Below are 19,207 nucleotides of genomic sequence, written 5' to 3' on the forward strand. Positions count from 1 at the left end.
CCACCCACCATCAAGCAGCACTCACAAGGCGCCATTCTCGCTCGCGGATAAGTGGATGAATAAATAATTGAACCAACAATTTACTCATATTGGATTGAAGAGCAAACGGCTTCGGATCTAGCAAAATTTTTATTCTTTTTTTTCAGGACGAAATAGCGAACAGGCTGTTACGAAAAGTAAGACTTGCTCCCTTCACGACCTCCCTAGTTCTGGCATCACTTCCAGCACTTGACATACAGCTTGTTTACGTTTTATTTCTAACCCCAAAATCATTGCTTGCCGCCAAACGTCAAACAGTCTCGCGAACTTCCACAACAAAATATCGTTTTCCCGATGGTGAATCTAAAAATTTAATATTTTTACGTGAAAAACTGTGAGTTTCAGGAAAATAATTAGTTTAAAACGTGTAGCAAGTGAGCCCCTACCACATACCATGGATAAATCGTTCGGATCGCTGTTTGGCCCGTCGAGAAACAATTCCATCTCGCGGTCACGCCAATCACTTGGCGGTTCGCTCTTTTCAGCCGGTGGCCCAGGACGCAAGGGATCGATTCTGCCGAGCGGACCGATAGGCCGCAAGGGGTCCGGGTGAGTGTTTGACATGATTGATTCTGTAACATTCCATAAAAAGCTTTTCCACCGAAATTCATCCCCTAGAATGCACCAGCGCCGGTAGCGAGTTATTTTTTCGTGAATCGGGCACTATTTCGACCTCTAAAGTCGCTAAAGTCATTGTTTTAGTAAAAAAATATAAATGTCGCTATTCTATGTCATCCTTAGCCAAGTGATTATAATCTGCGGGTACAAAGCAAAGCCATGCTGAAAGTGTCTAGTCTGAGTTCGATTTCCTCAAACGAATTTTGAATTTTTGATAAAACTCCAAATCGAGATTCGTAACTTTTTTCTCAGTTACCTACATGGCTGTCTAGAGAATGGTAAACTCTGGGAAATGAAATTCTAGTAAGTGGAACTCTGGGAACGATTTTCGGGGAAATATAGATTTTTTAATTGAATAATATTCTTCATTTTATTGCGCAGACGATACAGCCTTTCGACGCGGTCCAACATTTCCACCCTCCAGGTGGTGGCCAAATCGGAATACAACATCCTAGAATGCTACGGACTGCCCCTTCCGGTGCAGGTTAGTGAGATTCTCACTTTTGCCGAGCGGAATGCCCCGGTGTCGATCAACTACAGTCAGAACGGATGGGCCTGGTTGGTTCACGGTCGCCGTCTGCTGATCTGGCAGTACCGGGAGAGTCATTCGAAGGCAATGGCCGCGTCTGCTGGCATTGCTGGGGGCGATAACTTCCCAACGCCGCGACGAGCGCTGGCCAGTCAGTGTCGTCAGCTGACGTTGCCCCATTGCGACATTGGCCACAAGGCTGCGCTGATAACGGTGTTCATAGCGGAAGGACACCAGATGGCTTCTTGCCTGGCGGTTTCTCCAGCTGGCGATGTCCGCTACTGGCCTTCGATTGCCCACGATGGCTCGTCGATTGACGAGTGCAACATCCTGGAGGGACAGGAGTTCGAAGAGCTGGTTGGGCTGAGCAGTGGCAACTATCTGCTGGTGACGACCACGTGCAGTTTGGTGCAGTTGCAGATTCAGCTGCAGGGCGGAAGGCAAACGATTGCGGCGCGGCAGATCAAACCGCCGTCGGGATTCTTCGGAGGCATTGGAAAGAAGTTCGCATCGATAATCATCGGAATGCACAGCATTCCGGAACGGGAAAATGTAAGTATTGCAAACGTAGATATGACATATTACCCTTCTTACTGGGTGACGGACCTGGTGTACTAGATAGAACACCTTACCAGTGTCTGCATATTTCAATATACAGTCAACAACGCCGATCCTCAGTAGGCTCCGTCATCGTTGAATTCTTCTTTGTGTGAATGTTTGTTTGACAATACATGCACGAATCTGGTAGAACGTGCATTCAGTTTTTCAATTACTTTTGCTACACTAATTCTCATCCACTACTGACATTCAAATTCAATTTCACTAGTGAAAAAAATCATTTCCGTCAGAATACCCCACAAAACATCCGCAAATTGCAAAAGTTGTATTTTTTTATTAAAAGACAATCATGATTCATCAACTGGAGGCATCACATTGCGCTTTTCTTACACCAGTCATATAAAATTCATTTGTATTTTTTTATATTCAATTTTCAATTTCAGTGCCTCTAGGTGAAACTGAATTTTGAAATGACACCAACAGTGGGTGAAACTGAATGTGTGCGTGTGTTGCACCCACTCTCTTTCTCGTCGCATTCGCACCAGTCTTCTAAGATCATCCTTCTGCTCCAAGATTTAAACAAGCATGCTTTGAATCCATCTCAATAAGCGGGATCGTTTTGAATCCTGATTTTTCCAATCTCAGTGTGCGGGATTGGTGCCAGGATTCAATCTCAGGATTGAATCACTGTCATTGAGCTCACAGGAGATCAATTGAATACAAGAATACAACATGCTCCCTGAATGAAATAATACTAAATGTTCCTCGTTTCCAATATGAATATTCGACGTTTCAATGGGGATTCGGATGAACCAAACCTATGGAACGGGAGGCGCAATAGTAAGAAAAGCAATAAAATTATATCGAACGTCAGGAATGTCCTAGAGTTGTATCAAACCACCCTACTGGTTGGCCCTACTGGCGGTCATTACCAGCCTTGGTAAAGTGTATGAAGTAAAACATTTGCCCGTCACAGCACTATGTTCGGTAAATTCATACAGGCTCTTGCGGAAGTCAGTTCTAAAATTCTGGTAGCATATTATTAATATTCTCTGATTGAAAGCAAGGAAGCCCGTCTTAATGGAAACTCATTACAGCACAGTAGTTTCGAAGGCTGTCATAAATTTACAATAGACTCATCCCAAACGTCCTGTCAGACAGGAATTTTCAGACAGAGTTGCCAGAAATATCAATGCTGACTCAATTTATTTTACCATCAAACAATTGATCAAGGATTGAATCCTGGGATTCAATCCTCCCATACACGTGGCATGATTCATTGCATGCCTGGATTTGAACCAAAATCGCGCGCGAGTCAAATCTTGCTCTGATGATTTTAAATCTCAGCAGCTCTTGGCAAGGGATTTTTTGAAGACTGATTCGCACTCGAAGTCAGATTGGCTTCTTGCTAGCGGAGTTTGTTTTTGTTCGTTTTCGCACTGATCGGGTATCATTCGGCTGAATTTTTACGACACTGCACCTTACACACCGTGGACCTGGAATCGAATCCCATCCTAGTCATTAATTACGTAAAAGTTATAGTGACGACTTCCTTCGGAAGGGAAGTAAAACTGTTGGTTCCGAAATGAACTTAGCCCTAGGCTAAAAATCTCGTTAATAGAGATATAAAAAACCTTCCTATGATGTTCGGGTCAATATGACCCAAAACGCACTTTGAAAACGCCATATCTTTTGTGTATTACTTTCTATTGTTGGTACTGTAATTTACTGCCGTGAATCGCAAGTCAGTCCCATCTGCATTTCCGTCAAAATTGAGTTGAGCTCAGTTTACCACATATATTCCTATGCTCTTTCAGCTGCACTAAAGAGATTATATTATTTGTTAGGAAAAATTAGGAAAAAAAAACAGCAAGTCAAATTGTCCCATAATGAAAAGTAACCGCATGTCAGTCCCACTACAGATTTCCGCACGGTGTAACACAAAAATGAACCGTGTTTGGATCATCTTTATATTTTTCTCAGATAAATATCGTAGTAGAAAGCAAATTGTGAAAGATTTGAACATGTTCCAATCCTCTAGAATTTTTTGAATATTCGTATAGAAAACGAGTTTGAAAACTTCACAGCCCATTTTCTGAATGCTTACTTTTTACAGATGGGACTAACTTGCGATTCACGGCAGTTTAGTGACATTAAATCTCTTGTGAAAAATAAGAATTGAATTTCGCTTTTGCACTTACTTAACACTTCAGTCGTTGCGCTGTTGTATTTGGTACAATAGTGTTGAAAAAACCTCGCTTTTTGTCCACCACGCTGGTTCTGACGGTGGCAATCCGCGCGACGACTGGAAGTTTAAAATTATGGTGAGGACTCGGAGCCAAAAAGAACAAGGTTTGACTATTTTGCAAAAGAGTATATTTTAGGATACCTAATTGTTGGAAAATACAGCTGTTATGCGATTATTTCATAGGTTCTTCAGAAAATTATTTTCAGATTCCGCGAGATTCTTCCAGTTATTTATTCTGGAATAGTGTCAAGGAGCCTTCCTAGAATTCTTTCAGAAATTCCTTTAGAGTTTTCCCAATAATTCAAAAGAGGCTATGCTAAAGACGAATTTCTCCATAATTTGCTCCGGGAAATCTACAGGGATTACTCTAAAATTTTTAACAGATATTTTAAAACAAATTTATCCAGAGATTTCTGCACTGCTTCTTCTACCGATTTTTAGCTGTTATTCTAGATCTATCAGGCCTCCCAAAAAATCCTACAAGCGTTCTTTCAAGAAAGAACTTAAACACTCCTCAGGAATACTTCAACCACAGGTTTCCCCAGAAACTGACCCAAAAATTCCTTCATAGATTATTTCAGGAAATCTATTAAGAACTCCCAGGATTTCCTCCATTAACCCTCTAATACCCAAATTTTTATTTTCGATTTAAGTATTATTTTTCGTTATCTAAAATTGTTCTAAACACGTTTTGGGCATTTATTTATTTTTATTCGCAAATTTTTAAATTTTGGTTTTTGATTTTTATAATTTTTATTTTTGAACATCCCTAGCTTTTATCATTTTTTCTTGAAGCCTTTTCTAGTTGTTGATTTTTGGCAATAATAAAAATTTAAATTGTTACGGTATTTTAAAAAATATTAAATTTTTAATTTATTTTCGGAGCGTATTTTATTTTCCGTGTAACTAACGGAAAAACAGGTTTGAAATGATTTTAATACCACCTGGCTCTTCTTTTATGATAGGTTAATCGTAGAAAAATATAAAAGGTACGATTTTTTATATTACACGTTAAATGAAGCCCAGGCATTTGTAGGTTAAATAAGAATGCATTTTTTCAATCAATTTCTAAAAATACAAAAAAGTTTCAAAAGTCATAAAAAACTTTTCTTATATGCATGTTATGAGTCAAGGTATAAGCCAAAAATAAAATCATTTTGATTTCCGAGCTACGAAAAAATAAACACAAAATTCCAAAGTGTACCCCGTCTAAAGGCGGGGTTGGGTATTAGAGGGTTAAATGAATCAGGAATTCCTCACATTTCTCTAGAAGTTTCTCCAGCATTTCACACTGGGTTTACTTCGGCAGTGATTCCAAGAATTTCTCGATTATGTTTCTGAAGTAAAATCTCCATGGATGTTTTAAAGTTTAATTAACGGTTTGAACCCAGCAAATGTATAGAATTGAACAAGGATGGAAAAAAATCGTCTCTAGCGACTAACAACACAGTATTTGAACAGTCTAAGAGGGCCGTTGTTCTTGCAAAAGGATGATTTCAGCACCTCATTACGCGCGCTGATCACAGATACATGGAGCATCTGATGTACTGTTTGTCGTAGGACAAACCGTTTGTCGGATGTTGTAACATGTTGTTATTAACGTTAATCGGAACACATTCACGGCACTAATTTTCGTCCAAACCATGTTAAATAAACTTTAGGATCAAGAATTGCATACCAGGAGTCAAATCATGGAGTAAAATTACGAAAATCTTCCAAAAGTTACGACTTCAGTTTGCGAAAATTTGATCGTTGGCACACATGCAGAATGATGCAATTTTCGCGGAGCGTAGTTTGTTATGATAACTTGACGACAAAAGGTTAATCGTTGTTGCTATGATCGCAGGATAAAGAACAACCGCGATGCATCATTTATTTTGTCATGATCACTAGATTTCCATCCTTGGAATTGAATATATATTTATTTTTTTTTTTTCAAATTTTGAATTTATTTTGTTTTTATTTTGAATTGCTAGGTATGAAAATTACCTAGAAAATCGTTTATAAAGGGTCCACGAATTCTTTCAGACATCCTTACAGAAGTCCAACATGAATTTCTACAAAAGTTTTATCGTATATGACTTTAGAACTTTTTTTTTTGTAGAATTCCTTACGTGATAAAGGAGGACTTGACAATTTCTCAAAGTATTGGAAGGGAAATAGCAGAGCGAACAGTAAAGCACTTTTTTACAGATCGAGGCAAAACACTTGAATGATCTTTATTCATTTCGTTTCCTTCCATTCACAAATGAGTTTCATGCACAGTCAGCTCTTTGTAGGACACTCAATAATCCTTGCAAATCCAACTGGAACCCCTACGTATCCGCTGGAATGCTTGTGAATAAATCTGTGATCATTGCAAATCTGATTGAAACATTTTCAAATTAGACTGGATTTTTTTGCGAATCTAATTGGAATCCCTCCGAATCCAACTGGAATCTTCGCGAAAACGATTAGATTCTTAGCGAATCGAACAGGAATCCTTCCGAATCCGACTGAAATTCTTGCAAATTCGACTGAAATCCTCGCGAATCTGAATGGAATTTTTGCGAATCCGATTGGAATCCTTGTAAATCCGACTGAATTTCTTGCGAATCTGACAAGAACCCTTCCGAATCCGTGTGGAATCCTTGTGAATCTCACTAGACTTTTTGAGAATCCGACTGGAATCCTCGCGACACTCATTGGATTTTTTTTTTGAGAATTCGACTGGAATCCCCGCGAACACGATTGAAATTCCCGTGAATCTGACTGAAATCCTCGCTAATCTGAATCGCACTGGAATTTTTGATAATCCAACTGGAATTCTTGCGAATCCGACTGGAATCCCCGCGGACACGATTGATATCCTCGTGAATCTGAATGGAATCCTTGCGAATCCGACTGGAACCCTCGTGAATCTAAATGGAATCTTTGCAAATCCGATCGGAACCCTTGTAAATCCAACTGGATTCCATGCGAATCTAACAAGAATCAATCCGAATCCGTCTAGAATTCTTGTGAATCTCACTGGACTTTTTGAGAATCTGACTGGAATTCTTGCGAATCCGACTGGAACCCCGACTGGTACACGATTGAAAAACTCGTGAATCTGACTTGGAAGCCTTGCGAATCTGAATTCCTTGCGAATCCGACAGGAATCCTTGTAAATCCGACTGAATCCCTTGCGAATCCAACTGGAATCCTCACTAATCGCGAAGCCGACAAAAATCCTTGCAAATTCGACTGAAATCCCACAATCCTTGTGCATCCGACTGGAATCCTCGCGAATATGTATGGGATCCTTGCAAATTCGCAAGGATTCTCATGGATTCAAGTCAGATTTTCAAGGAGTCTGGTCGGATTCACAAGTAATTCTGTAGGATTCGCAAAGATTTCAGTTGTGTTAACAAGAATTCCTAACATATTCGCAAGGATTCCAGTCGGGTTCACAAGAGTTTTTCCACCGGAATCTCAGTGTAGCAGAGTACAAAAACACCAGTTTATTTGAGTACTAATTAACAATCCTTTATTATTTCTAGAGATGTGCCGAATAGCACTTTCGGCTTACGGCCGAATACCGAATAATTGAAATTTTGTTATTCGGCGGAACGGATATTCGGCCGAATAATGACCTAATATTCGGCCGAATAACACCCGTATGTTTGTCCAATTTCTCAAAAACTACACTTTTAATTCTTTGTTCAAACAAAAAATCTAGCTTTTTTAAGTAACATGAGCTTCTTAGGTTAAGAATTGAACGAAGTATGAATAGAAATGAATGAACATCTTCTTAAGTTTTTGAAACCGTTTAAAAAATATAAGTTCTAATGGTTTTTGTATTTTTGAAGTCAAGGATTGATTTTGATTTTTTTCATTATAGAGACTTTCAGCCTTCTCATATGTTGTTATATAGTTCTGCATCCTTCAAAAAGCAGATTGTGGCGGATTCACTAGATGGATCATTTTCCAAAGCGACCCGTATTGAGCCGATGTTATAGAGTTTCTAGGATAATTAAAGATCGGACATTCACATATGAAATGCTCGACCTAGTTATGCACCCCGCATAAGTCGCAGCAAGGTGGGTTCAGTCCCTCTGGCTACAGAGTACAATAAACCAGCCTTGGGTCGCAGAGTTTACGGAATTCAGTATCACCTCTCACATTGTAGGATAATCTCGTCTGACCAGTGCGTAATCTCGATAAGATTTGTTGGTCCTTCTGGTTGGATACGTCCTCCCATTTGTGCGTTTCTCGTTCCATTTTAAGTATGAAAGGCTAACGTCTATTATGCCACTCTTGTGACCAAGCCAACCCTACTGTATTGGCCACCCATTTTTTAACATCGGAACCCGGGACCTCTCGAACGACCTATGCCAGCTAGCTGGTCTGCAAATACATTTCCCCACCGCAGTGCCCCGGTATCCAGATGAAGGTTATATTGTAATGTCAAGGAGCTGTATCCTATTGATGATACTTTTGATCCACTGCTTGTTTTTTTAAAGAAATTGAATTAATACTTTGCTTGATTCCTCATCCTACTTCTGGTAGTTTTTCATAGAAATTGAAGCAAATAGGCCACAGTCCATTGACTCATCAATAAAGAAGGAAGGCGATCAGTAGGTGTCGCGAAAAATATCAACAGAATGGAAAGTCCTGATGGGCTTAAAAAAGAATAAATTTCAAAACCCATTGCATTAGCCAAGCAAGATGGATAACAGGTTGATTTGCAGAGAATGGCTAGTGGATTGCTGCCATGAAACAGAGAAATTCTCAAATCTTTAAACAGTTGACATCAAACTCCATCCATAGAATCAACACAACCTTAAATTCGATGTATCATCACTTGAATGAATTGATTTCTGTTTTAATTTCTTTTGTGTGAAACATAATATTTTATTACAATTTTGATTAATTTGTTATTATTATTTTCATTGTTTATTTATTTTAATTATAAATTTAGAAAGAGGAAAAAGCTCCTTTGAGTGAGTATATTCAAAGGAACCTTTTTCATGAAGGCGTATCACTTCTTCATCTTTTCAAACATCTTTATAAATATCATTCTATACTAAAGGCACAAACAATTTGTTATTATTCGGCAACTATAACAGATCTCTGGAATAATTTTTGAAGGTAAAGAAATCCTGAACGACAAATTTGCAGGAAATCCAAAGAAATTAGTAGAGGTTTAGCTTCAATTCATGAAGATGTTGTAAACGGAATCTGGGATGAAATTGATGCAAAAATCAATGGATGACAGTTCGAGCTGTAAAAGCAACAGATGCTCAAGCAGCAAAAATCTGATGCGTATTTTTTCGTCGTATTCTTGTATTTTTATTGCGAAATTAATCTCGTCGCGGCCCAAAAGTGGATAAGCAAGTTCCTAGCTGTTCGAATCCTCTCGAAAATGTGTCTAGTTCTGCTTCCAACATAATCATCCGTCGCGATTATGTTAAAACGAAACCGGTAACCTCAATTGTTGATACCGAAGCTTGTTGTGATGCTAAGCGGCCAAAGCGAAGTCATCCTCATCCAAACTCAGCTGATGTTGCAAGGTCTAATATGATGGATATTCCTTCTACGAGCCAAACGGTACCTCCGACGATTGTCAGTCAGAATTTATTCGAAACACTATCAACTGATGATCCAGATGGCAATGTAAACAATGCTTCACCGATGCCATCCAATGCGTCGAAAAAAAGCCGTCGTACCCCTCCTATTTCGATCGTCAACAAGGGCACAAAGAACACCCGCGAACTGTTGAACATGGCCAATATTTCGCAGTCCGGATATCACGTGAAAGCTATTAAATCCGGAACCCAACTAAATGCGGTGGACGATAACTTTTTCGATGCTATCATCAAGGCTCTGAAGAGCTCCAACACAGAGTTCTTCACTTACACTCCTTCACACCAACAACCCGTGCGGTTCATCCTTTCGGGACTCACGTTCTACGATTTAGCTGAGCTGAAGGCGGAATTGGAGATTAACGAAGTGCGTCCGGTTGAGTTGAAGATTTTTTCGCGAACGATGTCTGGTCCGGAAGAAAGCGTGTTATATCTGCTCTATTTTGCAAAAGGAACCGTGAAGCTTTCGGAGCTTTGCAAAGTAAAGACTTTATTCAGCACAGTGGTGAAGTGGCGTTTTTTCACTAGAAGACCGGAATTGCAGTGGAAATCACACGGCCAACTTTCGGGGCTGTCCCAGTCGCATAAATTACCTCAAGCAACTTGAAGTAAAACGCCAGCAGGTTCCCAAAAAGACGACTTCGTCCGTGCCGCGTACACCTGTCAGGCTGCTCAGAAATGTTGCCAATACACAGAGAGTTTGTGCTACCGATAGTATGACGTTCGCCCAAGTTGTTCAAGGAACTGGTTCCCATGCTGCTTCGAATCAGGATTCGAACCTTTTCACTATCGCCGAGTTTATGTGCCTAGCCAAAGATCTTTTCCAGCGTTTGCACGGCTGTCGTACTAAAGAACAACAATTTTTAGCTCTATCAGAGCTAATCATAAAGTACGTGTATAATGGCTAGACCGTCATCTCTAAAAATAGTTAATTGGAATGGCAGATCCGTTCAAAACAAGCATCTGGAGTTCTTTGATTTTTCCCAACGACAGAGCATAGATGTAGCAGTAATAACAGAAACATGGCTTCAGCCTAACATCAACTTCATCCATCCAAACTACTACTGTGTGCGTCATGATCGTCCGTCTTGTACCGAGGCTGGTAGAGGAGGAGGCGTGCTTATTGCGGTACGAAAAGGTATCCAGTTCCACCAACAAAATATATCCACAAAAACTATCGAAGCTGCTGAAATTACCATCCCTTCCGGTGACAACTATATAAGTATTATCGCTGCCTATTTTCCTGGAGGGCGTCGTTGTGCTGACTGGTCCCAATTTCGTCGTGACATTCGTGATATGGTTGCCCGTGATAATCCTTTCTTCGTTGTCGGAGATTTTAATGCTAGAAATCGGCTCTGGAACTGTGAAAACAACAATAGGGCAGGCAATATCCTGCTCCAGGAGGCCGCATGTTTGGGTTTCACTATTCTTTTTCCGGACTCACCAACTTTCCTGCCTTCGGGTAGGGGTAAGCCATCTACATTGGACCTTGTTTTGTCAAACAACATTATCGACATGTCCAAACCAATCGTCGTGAACGACTTGTCGTCAGATCACTTGCCTGTTATCTTCGATATAAAGCCCACGACAGCAGCTACGTCTCCCACGAACACTGTGAGTTGTTACGCTCGTGCCAACTGGGTCACGTTCCAAAGGGCGGTGAACGCAAAACTCGATCCCACGGATCCCCTGTTTACGGACGTTCAAGATGGCAATGGAGTTAACGCTGCCCTCGCCCTCTTAAAAATTTCCCTGTTGGAAGCGGAATCAGTAGCTGTGCCGCAGGTGGTACCACGTCAGTATGAAATCGCTCAAATCACCGATGAAACGAAGCAACTCATTCGGCTCCGCAACACTCGTCGCTGACAGTGGATGCGTACGAGGGATCCTCTGCTGAAAGAGATAGTTTCGTCGCTCAACAATCGTATCCGTGACGATTGCACTAACGCACGGTACAGCAAATTTTCGGAAGCCTTATCGTCAATGGAACGAGGAGACAATAAAATTTGGTGAATTACAAAAGCTCTAAAGAAAACCGTCAAATATAGTCCTCCTTTGCCCAATGGTGACAATTTGTGTGCCTCTCCACAAGAAAAAGCTAAATTGCTAGCTGATTGTTTTGCAAAAGCACACAACAATCAATCGGTTGTAGATAGGGAAACCACTGATGCAGTCAAGCGCTCCATTGACCTAATAGAGCAATCAGTTCCTGCGGCCGACAACTCCTGGATTGTTCGTCCAAAAGAAATCAGTAATATCATCCACAGCTTGAAAGTGAAGAAAACGCCGGGTCACGACGGAATCAAAAATTGTTTGCTTAAACATCTTCCTCGAAAAGGGTTGGTGATTCTCGCTAAAATTTTTTCGGCGTGTCTTAAGCTATGCTACTTTCCTGACGAATGGAAACATGCTTAAGTTGTTGCGATTCCGAAAACAAACAAAAATGCGACTATCCCTTCAAAATACAGACCAATAAGTCTTCTGCCAACTGTAAGTAAACTTTTCGAACGTGTTATTCTGACTCGCATCGAAAAGCACTTAGTCAATCATCGTATTATACCTGATGAACAGTTTGGCTTTCAGAAAGGGCACTCTACAAGCCACCAGATAGTTCGTATAGTGAAGGAGGTCAGGCACAATCTGCAACTTGGTATCTCGTCAGGTCTGATACTACTTGATGTTGAAAAGGCGTACGATTCAGTATGGCACGAAGCGATCCTACACAAAATGCTTCTCGGAAACTTCCCCATGATGCTGGTGAAAACTATAAGTAGTTTTCTGAAGGACCGGACTTTCCAAGTATCGGTAAACGGTTGTCTCTCCGATCGGATGCATGTACCGTTCGGTGTACCGCAGGGCTCTGTACTTAGTCCTGTTCTGTACAATATTTTCTCTGCCGATGTCATCGAAGTCGACGGAGTTCAATACTACTTCTTTGCCGACGACACAGGATTTCTAGTCTCCATTCGAGATCCCACAGTAGTAGTGGACAAACTGCAGCAAGCCCAAGATTCCATTCAAGAATACCACAGGAAATGGAAGGTAAAAGTGAACCCCGATAAGTCGCAAGCTGTCTTCTTCACACGCCGTCGGAGTTGTAGGTACCTACCCCAGAGGCAAGTTACTTGTAGTGGAGTTAATATTCCTTGGTCTCAATCTGTCGGATACCTCGGCGTGACCCTTGATAAGAAGCTGAACTTTGGCTGCCACGTGACAAACTGCATCCGGAAGTGTGACAAACTTATTAAAACGCTGTATCCGCTCGTTAAAAGGCGCTCTCGACTGGATCCCAGTATTGAGGTACTCCTATACAAAACCGTTTTCCGGCCCACGGTGGCGTATGGGTTCCCCGCTTGGTACAACTGCGCAAAATCTCACCGAAAGAAAATACAAACCAAGCAAAATCGTTTGTTGAAGATGATGCTTGATCTAAGCCCTTACCACCCGACAAATGATGTACACAGGCTTGCTGGCGTAGAGCTTATTGACGGCTGGTTCCAGAGATTGATCCCCAAGTTTCTACTAAGTTGCTCTTCCTCTCCAAACCATCTTATACAAGAATTGGCCGCATAGAAATGTGATATTAGATATTAAGCTTTCTTCCCTATCTCATTTTCCCTAAAGTTACTTCGGAGGTTTTTTTTTTGCATTTTTCCTTCTTTGATAAATTGTTGTTTGTCTCTCATTATCATTAAATGTTAGTTCTTGTCCAATTGAATTGCTGTAAGGAATCCCATATCACAATATTAGAAATCTAGAAACACAAACTGTATCTGATAAATTCTCAAAAATAAAAGTAAATAAATAAATCAATGGATGAATTCTGGAGGACTTAGAATTTTTCGAAGAATTTGTGAAGGGATCTTTGGAAAAATTCCTGAAAAGTTTAACGTTGGAATCTTTAGAGTAACTCGGGGACTAATTTCGTGGATGAACATATGATGAATGCCTTTAAAGAATCAATAATAAATTTCCTAACGAAATTTTCGGAGTAATAATTGAAGGACGATTTGAGCATATCGCCAAATTAGTTTCTAATTAAATTCATGAATAAAAAATTGAAAAAATGCAAACAGTAATAAAATTAGTATTACTTTCTGTCGTAATTTCACAAGAAATATTAGCCGACTTTTTTTCCAAATACGAGATCTCACAAGTTCTTATTTTCAAGACACTTATACACTGATAGTTCTATAATTAACTCCTTAAGAGTTATTAAACAACCCTTTTTTTTATTTTTCAGAAATTGATCCGAATCAACAGCGAGAAAGTGTCCAGCCACGAGTGGCACATCACGGTGCTGGCCGATAAATGGATCCAACGGTGGGCGTTCAGCCCTTCTGGGTCGAATGAACGTTTCCTCTGTGAAGATGCGGAAATTATTCGCAAAATTAGGGAATTCTTTCTGGGCAAACTTTGGAGCACCAGTCGCGACCCGAACGAAATAGAACTCTGGACGCTGGACATGCAACCGACGGATCGGGGAGTGCTGATTTTGGCCGCTGCATGTAATATGCAACGTACGGGGCCTCAGGTGCATTACGCTTTGCTGACGTTCGTTTACGAGGGCGACGGTATGGTTCTGAAGGAAAGCGTAATGATGAAGTACAAGGGATTCTACAGTCGGGAACGGGAAGGCGAGTGCACTTCTTTCAAGTTAATAGCCAATAGAGCGGTGGCGTACGTGTACAACGACAAAGTCATCTATCCGGTGATTTTGGACAGGAACTCCGGCAGCTCGGCGAATAGCGAAAGCAGTAGCCCAAGTGAGGATGTGGAGAAAATCGAGTTCAACGTCCAGGACGATGGAATCCTGGCTGGTAACTCTTTCCAGAACACGGCGCTCTTCTTTTCTAAGATTCACGGCCTGGTTGTCGTGACTCCTTCGGATTTCGAGCCCAGTAGCGAAGTATTCAACTCGTCCGTTTCTTCCGACGTCTTCAATCCTAACATTTCCGTGAACGATTCCGGTTTCATTGCACAATCGATTTTTGCTCCAGCCACTACCAACGCCGGTAATCTTGTCCTGTACGATTTGGATCCGGAAGAGATTAGCAGCGCCGAGAAGGATAATGTCAGCCAATTGAAGGCAGCCTTCATCTACTACATCAAACGTAACACCCCAGCGTCTAACGAAATTATCAACGAACTACTGCAAACCCTCGAACAGAAATCCCTGGACAGCGAGCTCGATCAAACAGTCTTAACGATTGCGCAGGATCTTGCAGAGGATATCCCAGCTGCCGACCCACGATGGGAAGTTACCACAAAGCACGCCCTCGGTTCCTCAACATCAATGCAAATCGTCCAGCAACTCCGCGAAAAGAATATCGCTCTCACCCAGTTCCTGGAATTCCTCCACGGATCCTCCCTTTGGGACAAACTGACCGCCACCACCTCCGGCGACACTATCCGGCCCACGGGCCACCTCTTGGCCGACATAGCCGAGAAGATCGTCGCCGCCATCGCCCTCAAATGTTTGCACAACAGCCACTCCCGAATCATCGACGAAGCCATCGATCTGGTCCTCAAGGAGAGCAATCGCTCGCCACCGTCCCCCAATCTCACCAACCAAGACCTATTCTACGTACAGGTCAACCAGATCCACGAAATCTTCAAAGTCTTCGGCGAACTGGTCGAGAACTACGTCAAGCAGGAGCTCACGACCACGCAGATCCAAACGGCCCTGGTGGAGATCAACACGATCACCGTCACCGTTCTGCAGGAGGTCACCAAGTTCCGGGAGCTGAAATCCGATCTGTTCGCCGTGCGAGACGAACTACGGCGGTACGAGTACGTTCCGTGGACGGCTTCGTCCGGGCGGTACGGCTTGAAGGACGTCCTGCTGCACATGATCAGCAACACGCTGAACTACGGCATCAAGGGCAGCGGCGAGCCGGAGTTCAAGATCAAGCACTACCAGCACATGACGGACCTGGTGGACTTTGTGCTGGACGGGCGCAAACGGCTGCTCGAGAGCGTCCAGGACGAGGACAAGCGGGCCGTGCTGCTGCAGCAGTTCGAGTCGCAGAGGAGCGACTTGATCTTTCCGCTGGGTAAGTGTTTATTTATGTTCTTAAAAGAACTATGAATTTTGGACCTATCATTCTCATGATCATTTTTATTGTCTTTGAAAGCATTAAAATCTGAAGCTATGAAAAGCAGAACTGCTAGAAGGTCTCTTTTTAGAGACTTTGTCGCCGCAAACAAAAAATCAGCTTCATCCTCCCCGGAATTCATCCAGATATTCCTCCAGCGATTTCCCCACGAATGTTTCGAAGAATTTCCTTTGGGAATTCCTAAACAATTCAACGTTACCATCTTAATATTTTTTTTCTCAGGGACTATCCCAACATTTCTCCTAATAATTCTTCCACCGCTTTCTCCAGTTGATGCTCTAGGCATTTTTCCGAGAATTCCTGCTTCTACTGGGAATTACAAAAATATAAAGAAATCCGTTCAGGGATTTCTCCAACAATCATCTTGGGTAGTTTCTCCGTAATCTCTAGATTCCTTCCATAATCTCAGAGTGCTCATAGAAACTTTACAAATCCTACTTACTCACAGAGTTCTAGAATTCCCTACTTTGTACTCAAATGACTGTTTATTTCATGTCTCTTTTTTCTTTCCAGTCGACGCCGAACAGTACGAGCTGGCCGCCAAGCTGGCGGAAAAGTATCTCGACTTCCAGATTCTGGTGGTGATCTGCGACAAAACCAACAACCAAGCCCGCCTGGACGAGTACATCGAACGCTACAAGGAGTACGACTTCTCGCAGTTCGCCATCAGCTGGCACATGCGCCAGAACAAACAGGGCGACATCTTCCACCGCTTCAAGGGCAACCAAGCCGAGCTGGCCCGGTTCCTGTCCGATCATCCCTCGCTGGCGTGGATTCAGCTGGTGTTCAACGGAGAACTGGCACAGGCTGCCGATGTGCTGCTAGCCTTGGCGCAGAACGAGAAGGAACTCCTGAACAGGAAACGAGTCATGCTTTCACTGTCGAAACTATGCGCTCTGGCAGCCGAGGGCGACTTCAGTGCCCAGATTACGGAGATCAACTCGGAAGTCAGGTTGCTGGATTTGCAAGAGCAAATCCCGGTTGATATCCTGAACATCTATGGGTACGACACCAAGAATGCCAAGGTCTTGTCTCCGGAGGAAATCGTAGATGTGAGTTCGCTAAAGATGGGTCTAACATGTGAAGTTATTCTAACGATTTTAAATCTTTCCAGCTATACATCGCCGACGAGTACAGCAAATCGTCCGAAACGGAATTCCGCAAAGCACTAGAACTACTCGACTTCGTGGAGGATCCCATCGAGGTGCGGCACAAAATTTGGTGCGCCGCGATTCTGCGCGATAACTGGGAGGACTACAATCGGAGCGCTCCCTTGGACACCATGCAGGGTATGATGTTCTTCCGGTTAATTGACCTGTGTTACATTCTGGATGGAGAGCTGGAGAACTTCCTTCCGCCGGTGGAGAGCTTCCTCAGTGCACCGGAATTGGGCGACCTGGTGGAAAGCAAATCGTTCCAGTATCTGATAAAGCTGGGCTATGAACACATTTACGACTCTTACAAGAAAAAGTAAAGTAAGCGGAGAATGGCGTGGGAATGAGTTGCTTGTGACCTGAGACGAGACTCGCGAAGACGGTCTTCTTTTTCTGTGATTGCTGAGTTTTTTTCTTATTCCACTTTGTGTTTATATCAATTATGCGCATGCTGTTCAAATCCTCACATGAACTTCTCAGCAAAAAATGATTGAGTTTGCATCACATCGAATCATAGATAGCCGTTTGAGTGAAATTTCATGCCAGCAAACGTAGCAGACATTAGAAATAATTAATCTTCTGCTTAGATTTATCAGCAACTTTGGAAAAAACTGCTCCGCCGACTGAGGTTTTTAATAACAGTTTACTTTGAACACAATACTTTTCACTTTTTCAGTCATAAAAACGGTGGGCTGCATTTGACGTTTCGTGAGAGGGGAAACTGGGCTGCATATGACGTTGATATTTTTTCTCTTCGCGAGTCTCTCTCAGCTTGTGACGATCCCTGATCCAGTGTTATAGCGGTAAGTGTATGTCAGAATTGTATGTTTTAATAAATATCATGATAATTAAATAGAAGTAGGTTTGATTGAAGAGAAATTCCTAGTGTATTGTTTTGCAAGTACCGTACTTGAAAAACGATTGGCGTCCTTCTAGATATTTAATAGCATTTGTTTATGGTCTGAAGATCTTGTTACAGATCTACATATTTGGTCAAAAATACTTTAAGGGGGCAGGATCCGTCATTGATTTCGGAATTTTCAAAAGCAGTTTTTTCGTTCAAAATCAAGAATGTTTACAGGAAAATGTGTTCACTGTAATCTATCCTCCAACCGAAACACAGTGAACACATTTTCATCGAATGATTACGATGACGGAACGTTGATCGTTGATGACTATCTTGTAACCTTTAAGAATTCCGGTAGTGCTTCGTGAAGACCAAGCAGGACGGTTCGATTTTGCGTCGGCAGATAGGTTTTGCTCACGGTTTCGCGCGTGGTTTCGTCGCCGTTTTTTTCTGTTTTGGAGCGTCTTACTGGGTAGGTATTTGGGAAGGCCCAAGCAAGACAGTTTGTTTTCGGGACGCCAAGAAGTTTTGCTGTCAGTGTCAGTTTTGTGTTCAGTCGAGAATGGATTACCAACTGGTGAGTTCGTGTCATGCTTTGGTAACACATTTTTTCTTGAAAGCGTAACTTTTATGTAATATGAAAACAAACATTGTATGGTTCGTCACTACAAGTGTCGGCATTATGCTTTTTTTCTTATACAATTTCAATATACATATATATTTCTCTTTTTGTCATTATTAAAAATTATCTTTTGAATTGTTCGACATTGTGAATGTTGACGTATTTTTTAAAACTTCTACCATATCGAGACAAAATGCACAGTAATACTCATATGTAATTTTCCATAAAACTATGTATGGTTCGTCACTACAAGTGTCGGCATTATTCCTGTTTCATATAATTTAAAATATATACATGTAATTTTCAGTTTTCGTCATTAATAAAAACGTCTTTTGAATTGTTCGACATTATGGATGTTGACGTATTTTTTAAAACTTCTACCAAAAACTTCTCGAGACAAAAATACAAAACTAGCTTTAAATATAAGTCGTATATTTCCCCCTTGTCCATGGATCGCATCACCGACCAGAGGTGACTCCCAGTTCTTTCCCTCCCTCACTAATAAACACCCTTCCCGTGATGATTGTGGAGATGTAGAGGTATTCTCGGTCTCTAGAAGCAACAATCATTACACCCTAACATTCCTTCCCCATCCCAACTGACTGTAAGGACTTGACCGGCGCCGTTATTGATCAATAATATTAGATCTGTTGAAATTGCACTTCGAGAGTAAGCGGAAACTCCCATCCCTTATTCATTTGGATCGTAGTTCAATTCTTACCAGTTCCAATCAATCACGGAGTAGCAACCATTGACATGTACACACTTAAAATAAATCGCAGTATCCTGTGTCATAAATCACCGAATTTGAACTGTAAACAACAAAAATACAGATTTTCCTGTGAAACCTTACCGACAAAATCCGTG

General features: G+C 41.7%; 1 protein-coding gene across 1 annotated transcript; it reads left to right on the plus strand.

The window, feature by feature from the left end:
• Positions 1-259: 259 nt before the first annotated feature.
• LOC5576401 (nuclear pore complex protein Nup133) lies at positions 260-17,724 on the plus strand. Its single transcript, XM_001662561.2, has 6 exons — positions 260-588; positions 1,039-1,738; positions 13,842-15,654; positions 16,231-16,769; positions 16,832-17,221; positions 17,642-17,724. Exons 1-5 carry the CDS (start codon positions 434-436, stop codon positions 17,189-17,191), a joined length of 3,567 nt encoding a protein of 1,188 aa, XP_001662611.1. The 5' UTR covers positions 260-433; the 3' UTR covers positions 17,192-17,221; positions 17,642-17,724.
• The last annotated feature ends 1,483 nt before the right edge of the window (positions 17,725-19,207 follow it).

The sequence above is a fragment of the Aedes aegypti genome, chromosome 1, assembly GCF_002204515.2.
Source record: "Aedes aegypti strain LVP_AGWG chromosome 1, AaegL5.0 Primary Assembly, whole genome shotgun sequence".
Taxonomy (NCBI): Eukaryota; Metazoa; Arthropoda; class Insecta; order Diptera; family Culicidae; genus Aedes; species Aedes aegypti.